Source organism: Rhinolophus hipposideros (assembly GCF_964194185.1).
Source record: "Rhinolophus hipposideros genome assembly, chromosome: 20".
NCBI lineage: Eukaryota > Metazoa > Chordata > Mammalia > Chiroptera > Rhinolophidae > Rhinolophus > Rhinolophus hipposideros.
Genome location: NC_138066.1, coordinates 39,563,498 through 39,579,836, shown reverse-complemented (window position 1 = coordinate 39,579,836; position 16,339 = coordinate 39,563,498). Strand labels below are relative to the sequence as shown.

The window sequence follows — 16,339 nt, the reverse complement described above, 5'->3', positions numbered from 1 at the left end:
GTCTGGGAAGCCCTTTAATCTGTCCTTCTATTCTAAATGATCGCTTTGCTGGGTATAGTAATCTTGGTTGTAGTTCCTTGCTTTTCATCACTGACCGTTTCATGCCAATCTCATCTGGCCTGCAAAGTTTCTATTGAGAAACCAGCTGACAGTCTTCTAGGAGCTCCCTTGTCAGTAACTAACTGCTTTTTTCTTGCTTATTTGAAGATTCTGTCTTTGTCTTTAACTTTTGGCATTTTACTTATGATGTGTCTTGGTGTGGGCCTATTTGGGTTCATCTTGTTTGGGACTGTCTGTGCTTCCTGAGCTTGTATGTTTGTTTCCTTCGCCAGGTGAGGGAAGTTTTCTGTCATTATGTCTTCAAATAGGTTTTCAATTCCTTGCGCGCGCGCGCTCGCGCTCTCCTCTGTCTCTCTCTCTCGCTGGTACCCATGTGATGCAATGTTGGTGTGCTTGATGTTGACCCAGAGGCTCCTTAAACTATCCTCATTTTTTTTTTTAATTCTTTTTGCTGTCTGATTGCGTGTTTTCTGATGTCTTATATTCCAGGTTGCTGATTCGATTCTCTGCTTTATCTAATCTGTTTATTCCCTCTAATGTGTTTTTTTCCTTCAGTTATTCTTCATCTCTGACTTTTATTTTTAATGTTTCCTATCTCCATTTTTGTTTCCTGTCTCTTTGTTGAAGTGCTCCCTGAGATCATTGAACATCCTTATAACTAGTTTTGAACTCTGCATCTGGTAGATTGCTTGTTTTCATTTTGTTCAGTTCTTTTTCTGGAGCTTTGTTCTGCTCTTTCATTTGGGACATGTTTCTTTGTCTCCCCATTTTGACTGCCTCACTTTTTTTGTTGTTTTTGTTTCTATGTATTAGGTAGAGCTGCTATGTCTGCCTGACTTAGTAGAGTGGCCTTATGTAGTAGGTATCCTGGGGGCCTCAGTGGCACAATCCCTGGTCCAGAGCTGGGTACTCCAGGTGTGTCCATTGTGTGGGTTGTATATGCCCTCCTGCTGTAGTTGAGTCTTGGTTGCTGTTCGAATGTCAGTTGGAGGGTTGACCCTCAGGCTGATTGGTTGTGAAGACTGGCTGTGACTGTAGTGGAGGAGCTGTTGTGCAAGTGCTGACCCTACGAAGCAGGATTCACTTCAGGGTCTGGTGCCTGCCCGGTCTGTCCTTTGGGTGTGTTAGTTGTGGAGGTGGTTGGGTGGTGGTCTGGTGTAGTCTGAAGCTGGCCACTAAGTGTGTTGGTTCTGGGGCCTCTTGGGAGGAGCTCTGTTGCAGGCCAAGTTCAGCGGCCATCTGTGCCCTTCCCTGCGGCCACTTGGTATGAGCTACTGTGAGCTACAAAGCGATCTGCAGATGGTTGCCACTTGTGCTGGGATTGGAGATGCCTGGGAGAGACCAAGCTGCAAACTGAGGACAGTTAATGTTAGGGTGGGATTGGGGCTGCTCAGCAAGAGGTACAGGCCACAACGAGGCCAGATGCTGCGTGCTTGGACTTTGCGGACCTTTGAGAGATTTTAGACAAGTTCACAGCATGAACCAAGATAGGCCATTTGTATGGAAAAGCCACTGGAAGCAGCTTGGGTATGCCTGCAAGGTGAGTAGGAGGACAAGGTCTCAGGGAATCACCAGGGTCAGGCAAATGTAGTTAGCCAGGTTGATGAAGACTTAAATATGGCAGTTGTCTGTCTGTCTGCTGGGTCAGAGGAGGCTCAACAAAGGAACAATGATGCTTGCTAGCACTCCTGTCTGTGAGAAGGCTGCTCCTCCAGCCCTCACCCTGGAGCCAGACAATTCAGTTCCTCCCTGTATGTTCCTGGTACCTTTCTAGCTGCTGCCCCAGCACTGGAGTTCAGAGCAAGTGAGTCCATCAAGTGAGTCCATGTGTTGGGGGTGGCGGGAATGGCTGCTTTAAGAGGAATGCTTGGGACTGCAGCAGCCCTCCTGCTCACACAGTCACAGTCTCCACTGGTTTTTCACGGCCAGAAGTTACGGGGACCTTTCTTGCTGGTACTGGAACCCTGGGCTTGGGAGCCTGGCCTTTGTTAGTTGTTTCTGCCAAGTAAAAATAATGTTACACGAGAAAAGCTTTGAGTTGAGCTTGCAGTGCAGTTGTACAGGTGCTTTGTCTCGGACTTCTTAAAGCAACAGAAGTGCTTTATGCATACTTTTCCTTTCATCACACAAACCATTAAAAATAGAGATTTAATAAAATTCATAAGTTTTGTAATTTTATCAAGGACCTTGTTAAGTGGAACTGACTTTAAAAAAAACTACGAAAAAAAAAAAACTACGAATGAATAGAGACTAGAATGACCAATAACTATTAGTGTACGTTGGTGTCTCTGCCTTGATTTGTGCTAAGGTACCAGCAGTTTTGTTCAGCCTTGTTTCTGTACCCTTGTTGCAAATGTCAACACAGTGAAAAAAGGCTAATAATATTTTAGTATTACTATGAAAATAGCTTTGATCTTGTGGATCACTGAAATGGTCTTTGAGCTCCCAAGAAATTATAAACCCCACTTTAAGAACAACTGCCTTAGTACTTTACATAGATTGTCTTTTGCTCACAGACCAGATCAGGTGGATGAAGAAGCAGCAAAGGACTGAGGTTTGTAGCTTGGGTTACAAAATTAAAGCAGTGCCATTACCTAAGATGATGAAACAGGGTAAGGAGTAAGTGTGTTGGAAGAAGACAGTGAATTTTGAGTTTGAGGGAACTTGAGGAACATAGAGGTGGAAATGTTGATTAATGCAGCTCAGCAAGTTTTTCTGAGCATCAGGAGGGCTTGTTGCCAAGGAATTGAGTTGAGAGAGAGGAGGCAGAAGGGACCTTGGTATCAAGGACATTGGGAAAGGAGAATTTCAAGAATGGAGTGGTCAGCACTGCCTAATGCTTCAAAGAAGTTGAATAGAGTGGGGACAGACTTGACCGTTGGATTTGATATAATGGGATTAATGATGACCTTTGCCGGAGCAGGAGGAATAGAAGCCAGATTATAGAAAAGAGGGCAGAGGCAACTGTTTATGCTATTCTTTTAAGAAGTTTTGGGATAAAGGGAAAGAGACATGTTGGGCAATTAATTTGAGAGGTGGGCTGTATTGAGGACAGTGAAAGAAAAGAAAATTGATTACAGGTATGATACAGTTAAGCTTGTAGTATGATCTGTCTTCAGAGAAGTGAGAAGCTGAAGAACACTGGATTCTTTGGCCAGAAAAATGCACAGACCTATGACATTTGGCATACAAACTTTTTCGTAGGGTTGGGGAGTTCCTTACTAATTTAATTCTTTTCTGTTTAATTGCTAGGGATTCAGCTTTATACATTTGCTTCAAATCCACTAATTTGAAGATGTTTTAAAGAGATTTTTCTTTTAAATGCAGGTGATTTCACTTTAACAATTTGTGTTTCGGAAAGGAACTTTTGTTCTGGCTACTTGCAATCTGAGGTAACAAGTGACAGAAAAAGGGTGGAATTCTTCCCCTTATGCAGGATTGTGTGAATGCCCTCCATCCCCCTGCAGAATGGTTTGTTTTCTTTCTGGAGGCAGAGTTTGGCTTACAGCCTCAAGTAGTGTTTGTATTAAAAACATGTGTGTTGTTTTCTAATGAGCTTGTATTTCTAACTTCCTTTTCTTCTTTTTCTTCTAGTCTGTTCTCTGGGGAGGCAGTAAGGGGCCGTGGAGCTGGCCTCGGCACCGGGAGAGGCTGGACTTCCTGTCTCTCTGTGCTGAATGGCTGCGATGGCGCCCGCTCTCACTGACGCAGCAGCTGAAGCACACCATATCCGGTTCAAACTGGCTCCCCCATCTTCCACTTTGTCCCCTGGCAGTGCCGAAAATAACGGCAACGCCAACATCCTTATTGCTGCCAACGGAACCAAAAGAAAAGCCATTGCTGCAGAGGATCCCAGTCTAGACTTCCGAAATAATCCTAAGGAAGACTTGGGAAAGCTGCAACCATTGGTGGCGTCTTATCTCTGCTCCGATGTAACACCTGTTCCCTCAAAGGAGTCTTTGAAGTTGCAAGGTGTCTTCAGCAAGCAGACAGTCCTTAAATCTCACCCTCTCTTATCTCAGTCCTATGAACTCCGAGCTGAGCTGTTGGGGAGACAGCCAGTTTTGGAGTTTTCCTTAGAAAATCTGAGAACCATGAATACAAGTGGTCAGACAGCTTTGCCACAAGCACCTGTAAATGGGTTGGCTAAGAAATTGACTAAAAGTTCAACACATTCTGATCATGACAATTCCAGTCCCCTCAATGGGGGAAAACGAGCTCTCACTTCATCTTCTCTCCAGGGAGGTGAAGTGGTGGCATCTGAATCTGGGGACTTGAAGGGGGGTATGACCAATTGCACTCTTCCACATAGAAGCCTTGATGTAGAACACACAACTATGTTTAGCAATAATAGCACTGCAAACAAATCTTCTGTAAATTCCATGGAACAGCCGGCACTTCAAGGAAGCAGTAGGATATCACCTGGCACAGACTCCAGTTCTAACTTGGGGTGTGTCAAGTTAGAGGGTAAAAAATCTCCCCTGTCTTCCATTCTTTTCAGTGCTTTAGATTCTGACACAAGGATAACAGCTTTACTGAGGCGGCAGGCTGATATTGAGAGCCGCGCCCGCAGGTTACAGAAGCGATTACAGGTTGTGCAAGCCAAGCAGGTGGAGAGGCATATACAGCATCAGCTGGGAGGATTTTTAGAGAAAACTTTGAGCAAACTGCCAAACTTGGAATCCTTGAGGCCCAGGAGCCAGTTGATGCTGACTCGAAAGGCTGAAGCTGCACTGAGAAAAGCTGCCAGTGAGACCACCACTTCAGAGGGACTTAGCAACTTCCTGAAAAGCGATTCAATTTCAGAAGAATTGGAGAGATTTACAGCGAGTGGTATAGTCAACTTGAGATGCAGTGAACAAGCATTTGATTCCGATGTCACTGACAGTAGTTCGGGAGGAGAGTCTGACATTGAAGAAGAAGAACTGACCAGAGCTGATCCTGAGCAGCGCCATGTGCCCCTGTGAGTAGAACCCGTGCAAAATGTCCTTCTTGAGAAATGTTGGGAGAAAGGAGAAAGACTTCTTGAATTCCCACGAGGAGAATGGGATTCTTTCTATATAAATGTCTAGGTTCCATTTGTCTTTTTCTTAATTTTGTGTGGGTGCATGTACCTGCGAGTGAAGAAATGGAAGCCATTTCTGGTATAGTGTTGTGTTGCTGTAGGCTAAAAGCTGCTCATTTCTTTTTGAAGTCTCATTAAGAAAACTAGAAGACATCCTATTGGTAATCCTGTACCCATACTCTCAGAGTGAATAATTACATTTCTTTGAAATATGTAGGATATTAATATTTTTGTAGGTGTCTGACTTGACTTCAGACTTTGTTGTTTCCAGTAGGTGGGGACAAAAGTTTAGTTGAGCTAGTTAACTTCGCTCTTATTTATAATTGTTTTTAATTGAGCTTTCAGCCAAGCACGTACACAATCTTCACATTCAAGACTTGATTTCCTTAGATTTGGAGGACTAATCAGAAAATATCTCCAAATGTTTTAGAGGTTGCCTCCAAACAGTCCACTTTTTCACAACTTGATTCTCTGCCTGAAAGAGTCCATTTTTATCGGATTTGGACTTTCTTTTCTCTCAGCTAATTAAATGTATTGACATATTTGGGATAAATTCTTACTGGTTTTTCCAAATCTGTTAGTTTGAAGAGAATTCCACGTAAGTTTTGGATGTCACTCCAAATTGGTGTAGTGGAGCCAGACTTGATTTAATAGTGTCCTCCTAATCTAAATTCAACTCCTTATGGATAAACAAGGTAGTACAGTATAAATAACTCCTTAAAGATAAGTCAATACATTTATCTACTTAAAAGTGTTAGACTTATGAGAGAGGGAAATAGGAGAAGTTGGAAAAGGGGCAGGAGAGTTAACCAGTAGATCCTCTTTCATTTCCTCTTTGGATAGGGATTTTGTAAAGGTTGGATTACTAAAGAAGGCTGAAATAGGTGGATATGTTGGAATAATTGGTTTTTCCTTACCTATAGTAAAATAGTGACAGATTTTTACTGGAGACTTCACTGAGACAGCTATGCTTTTAATTTTTAAGCATAAGTAAATTTCCTTTTTTTCTCAATTTTGTTTATATTATCCATGTGGATATACTGTGTGTCTTGATATGAAATTTTGGTTTATATTTCTATTTTGAAGGAAAAAGTATATAATTTTGGTGAATTTCTTCCTTGTAGATGTAGTTCTGTTACCATTCGTTAGTTTCCTGCGTTCAAGAGTCCACTTCTATATTCACATCTAAATAAAGCAAATAAATATATTTCAGAGACTTGCTACTGCTATAACATAGTTATCTTTTCTTAAATGGACTAGTAGTTTAAATCAGCTTACCAATATGTGTGGCATTACTTTAACTGAGTGCTGCAATAAACCACTGCTTTAAAAAATCTTGGTTAACATGAAATGTATTGTGTTTTAGAGTAATTTCATGTAACAAATACTGTAGTTGAAGCATTTTAAGTTTCATGTACTTGTTTTGTGTATTTGAGAAACGCACCTACTGTATAAGCTTATTGTTTCCAAGATACATTGTATTAAAGAAATTTTAAGTTTTGGTAACATGTGGGTGACTGTTCCAATCCAGTGAAATCACAATACTTCACAGAACTTTTCTTATTCCTTGGGATAATCTAGTGACTTGAAAAGACTCCTTAGTCCATTCACTTAGTACTTAGTTCTGGACATTCTGCTCACATAATGGTTTGTTCATTGGAAGAGGGGGTATAAAGGACAGCTAACAATGGATCATTTTAGGAAACTTGGAGGATCAGTGAATCCTCTTACAGTTAACTAAATAATACTTTAAAAAGTTGAATTTAGCAGAATTGGGGCACTAAAAGTACTGTGAAGCTTTGCGCAGTGGCAGTATCGTAGCCAATGAGGTTTATCCGAAGCGCAATTATTGCTAATTAAAAGTACTGTAAAGTAAATATACTTTTTGTACATTTTTATATAATTAAATTTAAATTAAAAGCATTAATAAAACATAACTACTTCAAAGTTGTTGTTGAGCAAGGTTACCACATTGATTCCTAACGCAGGTAGTTAGCCAGGTGTTTGTTGACCTTCTGAGTATTTTAAACGTTTTCATCAATTGGTCAGAAGAAAGTGGAGGCATTGCTTAATTAAAAAAGAAAAAATGGGGAAGGTCTTAGGATGCTGAGAAGTCTTTTCTTTCTGATTTAGTAGTCCCTCCCAAATCTTATAACCACATTTATTATAATTGAGTCCTAGAATAAGAAGTTAGTTAACAAGGTCATTAGCTTGATCCAGCTGGCGTTTCAGTTTGTTAACCAGTAGCCTGTCTGTTTAATATTTCATTCCTTTGTTGAAGTACTTCTGCTGGAGATACAGTTGCTAGATTTAGTCTAGGCAGCCATGATGAAAATATTTAGTGGAGGGGACTGTGGAAATGGATTGTTTTTGAAATAATGATGTTGCTTAAATTATAAGTGGAGGGTTCTGTGAACATTACAAGCCTTCACGAAGAATTCATTTGTGTTTTTTTCCTACCTCCGAGAGGAAAAAATGATCCATTGTTAAGTCCACATGCCAGCTGTAGCTGACTGATTGATTTTTATATGTTGTTGCAATTTCGGCCAATTATATATTTATCATTGTATTATACTTTACAGTTAGTAAATTCTGTATCACTAGATGAAACATGTTAAGAGTTCTTTCCTTTTTCTGGATTAATATTTTTGGTTTACTGATTTTATGTTTAGTTTAAAACTGTCATACCTTTTTATTTTAATCTTCCCAAAATATTTTACATGTCTTCCTGTCTTGGTACATATTTACTACTAGTTTGAAAACTCTGCACTATATTGGGTCTGTCTTGTATTATATTATGGTTTAGTAACATCACTGTGGAAGGAGCAGGGATTTAAACATCATTTCCTTGATCAAGGGACTAACAAGGAAGCTGTTTAAATAAATACCTTAATGTTTAATTCTTAATTGTACAAGTATAGATAAAAACATTTAGTTAACTCATCTGTGTGTAATGTAACTGTGCATGCGTCTCTCTTCTTCACTTTAGTTTTTCTTTATATTTCTTTCTCTTTTTCCCTCTAAGTTTTGTTCTGCTATTTTGTTATGAATTCTTAGACCCATACCTCATTTTGCTAAATTTAGTTTTCATTTTCTTGGTCCTTGTGCTTATAAACTTGTATAGCAAGTACTTGCTGTTAAGAAAATGCTTTTTTCCAGATATTTTCCTAAATATGCTCTTAGATCATCAGCAAGGTTCTTAGTACCTGGACATTATGCAGACCTCTCCTCACTAAAAAAACAATTTTTCTCCTGACTGAACTATTATGATAGGCTTATCTTAATGGGTAATATAAAAATAATCCCATAAAATGTTTCATTGTGACTACTGAAATATGTGTTGTTTTATATTATTCCATATACAGAGGGTGCCCAAAAAATGTATACACATTTTAAGACAGGAAAACTGTATTAAAATTGCAATACTCAATATATACTGATAACAAAAGATGAGTACAAGTCACGTTTGACTTCTGCAATAACAAGAGGTGCTCAAAGTGGTTACCATCAGCGTCCAGACACTTCTCATTATGGCAAACTACTGCTTGAGCAACGTTGACCAAAGTGTCCACTTGTATACAATTTTATTTTGGCAGCCAGGTATATTAAATAATGCCTTTTTTGTAAGGACCTCAGGGAGAAAGATACGCAACTAAGAGTAATTGTATTTTTTCCTAAGCTTTTAAGTCTGTTTTTATTACCTGGATGCTGTAATTTGTGTTGTTCAGTAGGTTTCTGTTTTCCTGTTGGCTTTTGGAAGTCTAGAGCCAAGCTTGTAGGTCTTGTTGTACCTTTTTTTAAGCCTCATTCTTGGCTTCATTTTGTCCTCCTTGATCTTGTTTTATTTTCATGTTTTTATTTCTGGCTTAATTTATTCTAGCTTGTATTATTTGTTAGGTAGCCTCCTGGAATCTACAGATCAGGATCGGTAAAAATAAATGCTCAGTTTAGTGACAATAAAAAAGTTATTTGAATTTTGGATTGTCTTGATTGCAGTGACTTTCCTTTACTTCTGGGAATTTCACCCTCTTGGAGTTGTTGATGAAGACTTCCAGATACAATGAATTTACTAGTGTGTTTGTAGGTTTTGCTTTTTTAGGTACTCTGAAATGCTTTGTGTTGTAGCTCCTACTTGAATTTGTTAAGTATACACAGGTATAATTGCCAAAGTCAACTTGATTTGTGCTTATTTTCCTATTCCTTATCCTTTCACGGAATGATGGAGTGAGAGGAATGTTAGCCAGGAGACCTAAGATCTAACCATTCTTCTACAAACTGCTGTAGGGCTAATCATGTAACCACTTTTCTAAAAGAAAAATGAGGGAATCAAACTAGATGATCTAGTAGTTTGAGGGCTCAAACTACTGCAAATTGTGCTACTCTATCTTTAAATAACATTGATGGAGCTCTTCTCAGCTCCTTTGTTTGTTTGCATGTGGGGAAACCGAGGCAAAAGTCCCTGTAAGTCCTCTGGTGTAAATTGAAACAAAACAGCTTTCTTGGTTTGTGACTTAGAGCTTTGATTCTTTTAATGCCATGGGGTTTTTTGTCCATTCAAGTTGTTATTGTATTTCTTAGTGTGTGGGATACATGTGAGAATAATTCCATTGTGTTCTGGAAGTTACTTCAGAGCTGAGTAAACTTGCATTTGCTGAACACCTTTGATTTAATGTCCCTCGTTTTTCTGTTAGCCTGCATGTGACATCCAGTGGCAGAAACAGGAACTTCTGTATTTACTTCTGTTTCCTTACTCCCCTCCCCCTTTTCCTGAGAATATATATTGATAGTAAGAATTATTCTTGCTTGGTGCTTCTTGTGTGATTCTGAGGGAAAGAAGTTAGGCAACAGGAATTTGGATTACCCATTTGCTGCAGATGTAGTTGCTACAAATGTTTTCTGTTGCCCCCGTGACTGGTGTTTTCATTCTCTAAAGTTGAGTTTAAGTACTCTTATGATAGTGTTAAAGTGGTCATGTAATAAGTACTTGCTGAATGAACAAATGTGTGAGAACACGAGATGCCATAGGTAAATACACTGAGTCTCTACAAATTTATAGATTTGATGTGAAGTGGAAGATATGGTAAGACAAAGATGAATTCTTGGAATAGTGCCTGGCACATAGTATTTAAAGTAAATGCTAGGTGGTACGAATGAAGTAGGACGAGATCACAGCTGGTTGATGGCATTGGAAAGAAAAGATACTAGAAATGAGCCTTGAAGGTGGCAAAGGTTTTGATAGAAAGTTTTCTTTTGGTTGTGGCCTACTGAGATAGGTCAGTACAAGTCAAAGGCACAGAATACACAGAGGACAGAGGCTAAAAGATGTGGGATTTTGGTGGCTAGAGTGGGGATATTTTAAAGATCTAGTAGTCATATAGGTAAGGGTGATAAATCTAGTGTAAAAAGGAGAAGAGAAAAATTCCAGAGATGATGCGGAAGTAGATTTAGGGGTCTTAGCAGTGGGTATAGAGGTTAGTGAAAGAGGGATCATCATAGATGATTGAAGTTTCAATTTTGGGCTATTATAAGAATACAGTTTATAAAATAACCCTAATAGCTCATGAGAGTTCAGGTTATTTACTAGAATCTTAAAAATGAAGGTTTCTGTATTTCTTACAAGTTTCAGCAGTGTTAAAAAATCAGGAAAGGGACTTCCAAGTAATTCTCTATAAACAGAGAGGGAAGAGTTGACTTGTACAGAGAGAAGGCTTAAAGATTCATTTTGGAGACTTTGGAATTTATTAATTAATTTATCAGATGTATTGAATGCTGAGGTGCTAGTTGCTAGGGATATATAGTGGTGAATAAGAGAGAGACAATCCCTGCTGTGCCCTCATGGGAAATGTATGTTAAAAATAAAAAGGCAGATTACCTAGGCAAGTAATCACATCGGTAATGATACATATACAAAGTTGTGGGTGTCACAGAAATGAAATTCAGAGTACTATGATGGTGCATATCAGAAGCATCTAGTTAAGATGGGTGAGGGTGTCATAGCAAGTATCCTGAAGAAGTAACATGTAAGCTGAGACCTGAATGATTAGCTGGTAGTGAAGAAGAGTGTGTTACTGGTTGAGGAAACAGCATATATGCTAAGGCCTTGGGAATGGGAGGTGCTTGATACTTTCTAGAACAAAGTGTAAGGAGAGGTGAGAAATGAGACCAGGGAAGGAGCTAGAAGCCAGAATCGTACAGGTGGCCCTATAGGTCATCTCAGGTTGACACAGGGTTTATATAAATTGCACTTTTTTTTTTTTTGTTTAAGACCCTTCTTTGTGTGAAGAGAGGAATGGATGTGGATTGTGGAAGACTAGTTCGTAGGCTGTTGGGGTAAGCCAGGCAAGAGAAAATGGGAACTCAGTCTTTGGATATTGGAAGTTGGGTGACTGGAACCTGTGATTAATTGGATGCGATGAGAAAGAGGGAAGAGGTATTATGGGTGATTCCCAGGTTATTGTCAGGAGTAACTAGACTGGATGGATGTGTTGAGATGGGGAAGGAACATATAGGGGAGGTTATTGAATGTATTGGGTACTCACTAATTTTCATTTGAACATGTTTGGCTGTTGAGCATACCTGGAGGTTTCAGTGTGGTTTGCAGAGCACCCTATTAGATTCTATCAGCATGATAAAATAAAGTTGTACTAGAAAATGAAAAGCTTGGGGCCACATTCTATTTCAAATGAATAGTACTTTCATTAGTTTCCTTTTCCTCACCCTACACAAAGACCAAAATGGACTAGATTATTTTGCAGTCTAGGCAGAAATTCATGCCTAAGGTTAGGTCTACCAGTTGTAGTCTTTTTCCTGTTTTCCAATGTGTACTCCATTATGCTTGTATGTTCAATGTCAAGAGAGCTTGAGTTTCTATAAATTTGAACCAAGGGGCTCAGTATATAATAAATATAAAGAGTAAATCTTACTAATTTTGGTTCCCATTAATTAAGACTTTGTTGCAACTTGAACCTATCTGTTTGATTTATATATAAATCAAAGAAGGTTTTTGCACCAAAGTGGTAAGCAAAATTGCTTTTAAATCAGTTTCAATCTGATCAAAGTATCTGGAGAGTTTATTTCTCAACTAGAAAATACTGAAAAGTTGTTAAACTGTAAATGTTGTGGGTTGCTCTGGGAACCTATTTGGTAGCGTTATAGCAACTATCTAGATTATATTCAGAACTCAGTTAAGAGGATTTCTGGAGAAAATTGTTTTGGAGGAAAGTGGAGATTGAGGAATGGCATTGAGGAAGAGGGGTTGCATTCCATTGTAAATCATTTTCTTATAAGTTGTTTTACTTTTGCCTAACAGAATAAAGGGCATGTACCAGGGAATGGAATGATAATCAGATAAGTTGTAATGACCATTTTCTTGCTCATCCTTTATTTGCTGTTTCCTATTTGTATTTCTGGTACTTGAGAGATACATCCTGAGAAAATACAAACTGAGGGAGATAGAGCTTAGGACCTTTGGGACCAAATTAGTCTGAAACCTGGGAGATCACAGAGCCCCAGGAGCATTTTAACTGAACTGATTTGGTTGAGCTAGGAAACATTCTTTTTTTCTTTTAAATAATAGGTTTCTTATTTTGTTTTTATTTACTTATTTTTTTTAAGGAGGATACAGCTCACAGTGGCCCATGCAGGGATTGAAGAGGCAACCTTGGTGTTATTAGCACCGTGCTCTAACCAACTCAGCTAACCGGCTACCCCAGGAAACAACATTCTTAACCAACTTTGCCTAATGAGACAGCAGAATTGAGACATGTTGATAGGGAAAAAATAATAGCCTACATTTGTTGAATATTTTGAGGTAGGCAGAGTACTTTATGCGCATTAACTTATTTAATCCCCACAATACCGTGAGGTAGATATTATTAGTTTTACAGACTGAGGAATGAAAAGTTTAAGTATCGTATTTTGCTGTGTATAATGCACTCCCGTGTATAATGTGTACCCATGTTTTTCGCCCAAGCTTTCAGGGGAAAAGAAATATTTCATTTAATTTTTTTAATTCAAATTTTTGTTTACATTTAGGTACTTGCTTTTTGTATTATCAAGGAATTCTTAGAGTACAAGAACTCTTCCTCGTTGCAAGTTCATCATAAGTTCAACAAAACTGATTATCATATTCTAGGGTATTGCATACGGATATTGTTATTGATGTCTAGAGTAACTTTTATCTCGTAAGCATAAATAAAAGAATCAAAAACATTTATATAGGTATGAAATTAGTACTACCCATGTACAATGCGCATCCTTATTTTTCCCTCACAAATTTTGGGGGAAAAATGCACATTATACATGGCAAAATACAGTAACTTAATGTCACACAGCAAATAAAAAATCAAGGTATTAATCTAGGCTCTTTACCCTCAGCCTGGGCATAAACACTAGCTATATCAGTGGAAACAGTCAAATTGTCTTTTAGATTTGGTTGATGAAAATAAATCTGCCAGACATCATGTAAAATAATAGCATTTCACTTTATATTCAAGAGGCTTTATAGAAATATTAAGTAATTTGGTAGTGTATTTTGAGAAAAAGTATATGGTCTGTGTTTAACCAAATACACCCATTAGACTGCAATACCGATACTCATTTATTTCATGGAATACAACTTGGATAGGTTGGGGAGGGGCTAAAGTGGTTTTTTTTTAAAGAGAAGGAAACAAGGGAATCAATATGTATTGATCACACCTAATAAGTCAGATGGTTTGCATTTCGTATCCTATTTAATCTTTAAAAATGTTCACATGGTGACATAATATCCCCGTTTTACATTTCAGACCTTGACTATAGATATGTTAAATAATTTGCTTGATGTCAAAGTAAAGATAAAAACTACTTCCTTCTAACTGCTCTTTTTACTGTTTTTCTCTGGTAATTGATTGGTAAGGAGCAGAAAGAAGATTCTGTTTTGAGAAATGCAGCAACCTGAATGAAAGCACACAGCTCTCTGAAGCCCCCTCTGATGGCATTGTGCACTGACGGCCATGGCATTGACCATGAGGGATGATGGAGAGGTTAACTCGATTTCCTCTACTGTAATGAATAATCCAGAGGAGTGACCTATTTTGTAATTTTTTCCCATCATATGGGTAAAATAAACATTTTTGACATTCTGAAGGAAAGATTTATATTTTAACTTACTTGGAAAAATCCTTTTATTTCCCCAGTTGCTGGGAAAAAATATTTTAAGATATGAAAGTATTTTATGTTCTTTCTCCTTTAGTCTTCCCTTGTGCTTACAGCTGATAAATGAATTGTAAGCATTTGTTGACTGTTAAAGTATTTTCCTCAAGAAATCGCTGGTAAATATGGTTACTATAGGAACCTTAAAGGCATGAAATAGCGATTGATGACTGTCTTGATTGGTTTTTCCACCCACTTATATGAATTTGTCATTTCAGTGTCTGAGTATGAAGTTTATGATTAGCATTTTATATCTTATTTTTATTGATTTGATAATCACCAGAAAACCTGAAGGATGAGCTGGAGGTTATTATTTTTCTTAGTATTTGTGGGTTTAGTATTAAGAGGGAGCAATACAGTAGAAAGAATTCTAGATTGTTAGGAATTGTTAATTTTAGTTTTGTCTTTTAATCTTCCCAGGCTTAAATTCCTCATTTACAAAATCTGGTTTATACTTTTTTGAATAATGATGAGACTCAAGCTGAGATGAGAAAGGCTTTTGTCACTTGGGCATACTGTCCGTTTTGCTGAGGTATGCTGGGTGGCGAGGTAGCTCACACTAACTGCATTTCTATAGGGAGTCCATAGACTAGGTCCCTTCAGGGAGTGAGTGTGGCAGAGAGCTTCAGCGGTCTGTTCACTTGTTTCTCTCATGAGGCGACCTGGTGCCAGTGTGTGTGCCTGTAGTAACTGTTATATTTTTTGTGTTCCATTTATGGCAATGAAGAAATTTGAAAGTAAGGTTACAACATAGGGGCCCTGTGGATAGGGTGTAGTGAGTGAAGAGGACAAAGGTTTTTTACCATATCAATATCTTTTTCTCTTAATAAAGCTATTGTGGGAGTGTTAGAAATATCTCTAATGAAAAACAATCTCTATCTCTCCCTCCCCCCATAAGCAAAACAATAAAAAAATTATTTTTTAAAATGGTAAAAAGTTCTTTCTTAATAAACTGTTTCTGGGAAAGAAAGAGGAATAAAAACTATTATAGATTGTAAAGTTCATTTATATAGAACAAATGAGGGACCGTTTGACACTACCAAATATCAAAGGTAGAATTTTAGTTACTGCTTTTTAGATGCATAAAGTTAACGTAGTTGAATCTTTTATTGATTCATTTAGTTGCCTTCCATAGAATTTTACTTTGAGAATGAAGAGATCTGGAGCTTTTCTTAAAAATTTTTTTTTAGACCTTGAGAATTTTCAGTGGAGTTGTTGCAACCATTGTTTCTCTAGATTTCCAACTGGGTGAAAATGTTTTTCTTTTTAAACTGGCACTCCCCCAGCAGATTTTTCCAGCAAGTATTCTTTGGGCACACCCTATGCATAGCGAATTTTGCAAGATCTTTATTCACAAGGCTGGAAGACAGGCCAATCATCTCTTTGTAAGATGAAAACAGGCTTGCTTAACGCTCACTTTACTTCTACCCAGCTGTATTTGAAATCGGTCTCTTATGCAAATACATTCAAGCATTCACAGAAGTAATTTGACTTGGAAGTTTAAGTGGAAAGGCTAATTTTGAAGTTTGCTCGGTGCAATGATTGTTTTCCCAATTTGTTGTTAATGATAAACTTGATAGTAAGTAGGTCTCAGATCTAAGAGTTGAGACGTGTTAGGTGACTTTCATATTTGCAAGTGTACGTTCAAGACATTGACATGATATGTATTTATGTGGTTTTGCATTTTGTTAGGTGTGGTAGGTTACTATTTCCATTAATGTCCAAAGCAATGTTAGATTACTTACACTTTCATGGTTTACTCTAAATAAACAGTGTGATAGTATTACTTGAAGTAAATTTCCTTGAATTTTCATCTGTGAACATTAAGATTGGCTGACAAATTTGTCGGACAGTTAAGATCGCAAATTGTTGCAACGATGTTGCTCACCATTTTTGACATCAGAGGGATTATTCATTATGAATTTGCGTCATGTGGACAGTTAACCAAGTTTTCTATTTGGAAGTGCTGAAAAGGCGTGAAAAAGTTAGACGACCTGAACTTTGCGCCAACAATTCATGGCT

At 38.0% G+C, this 16,339-nt stretch overlaps 1 protein-coding gene across 3 annotated transcripts in view; it reads left to right on the top strand.

Annotated features, from left to right (window-relative positions):
- The window catches only part of KANSL1 (KAT8 regulatory NSL complex subunit 1), a 157,767-nt gene that overhangs the window by 38,494 nt on the left and 102,934 nt on the right, over positions 1–16,339 (top strand). For all 3 annotated transcript variants that reach the window (XM_081028406.1, XM_081028407.1, XM_081028405.1), the window contains one exon: positions 3,655–5,023. In XM_081028406.1, coding sequence (XP_080884532.1) covers positions 3,738–5,023 — 1,286 coding nt within the window. In that variant the 5' untranslated portion in view covers positions 3,655–3,737. The remainder of the gene's footprint in view (positions 1–3,654; positions 5,024–16,339) is intronic.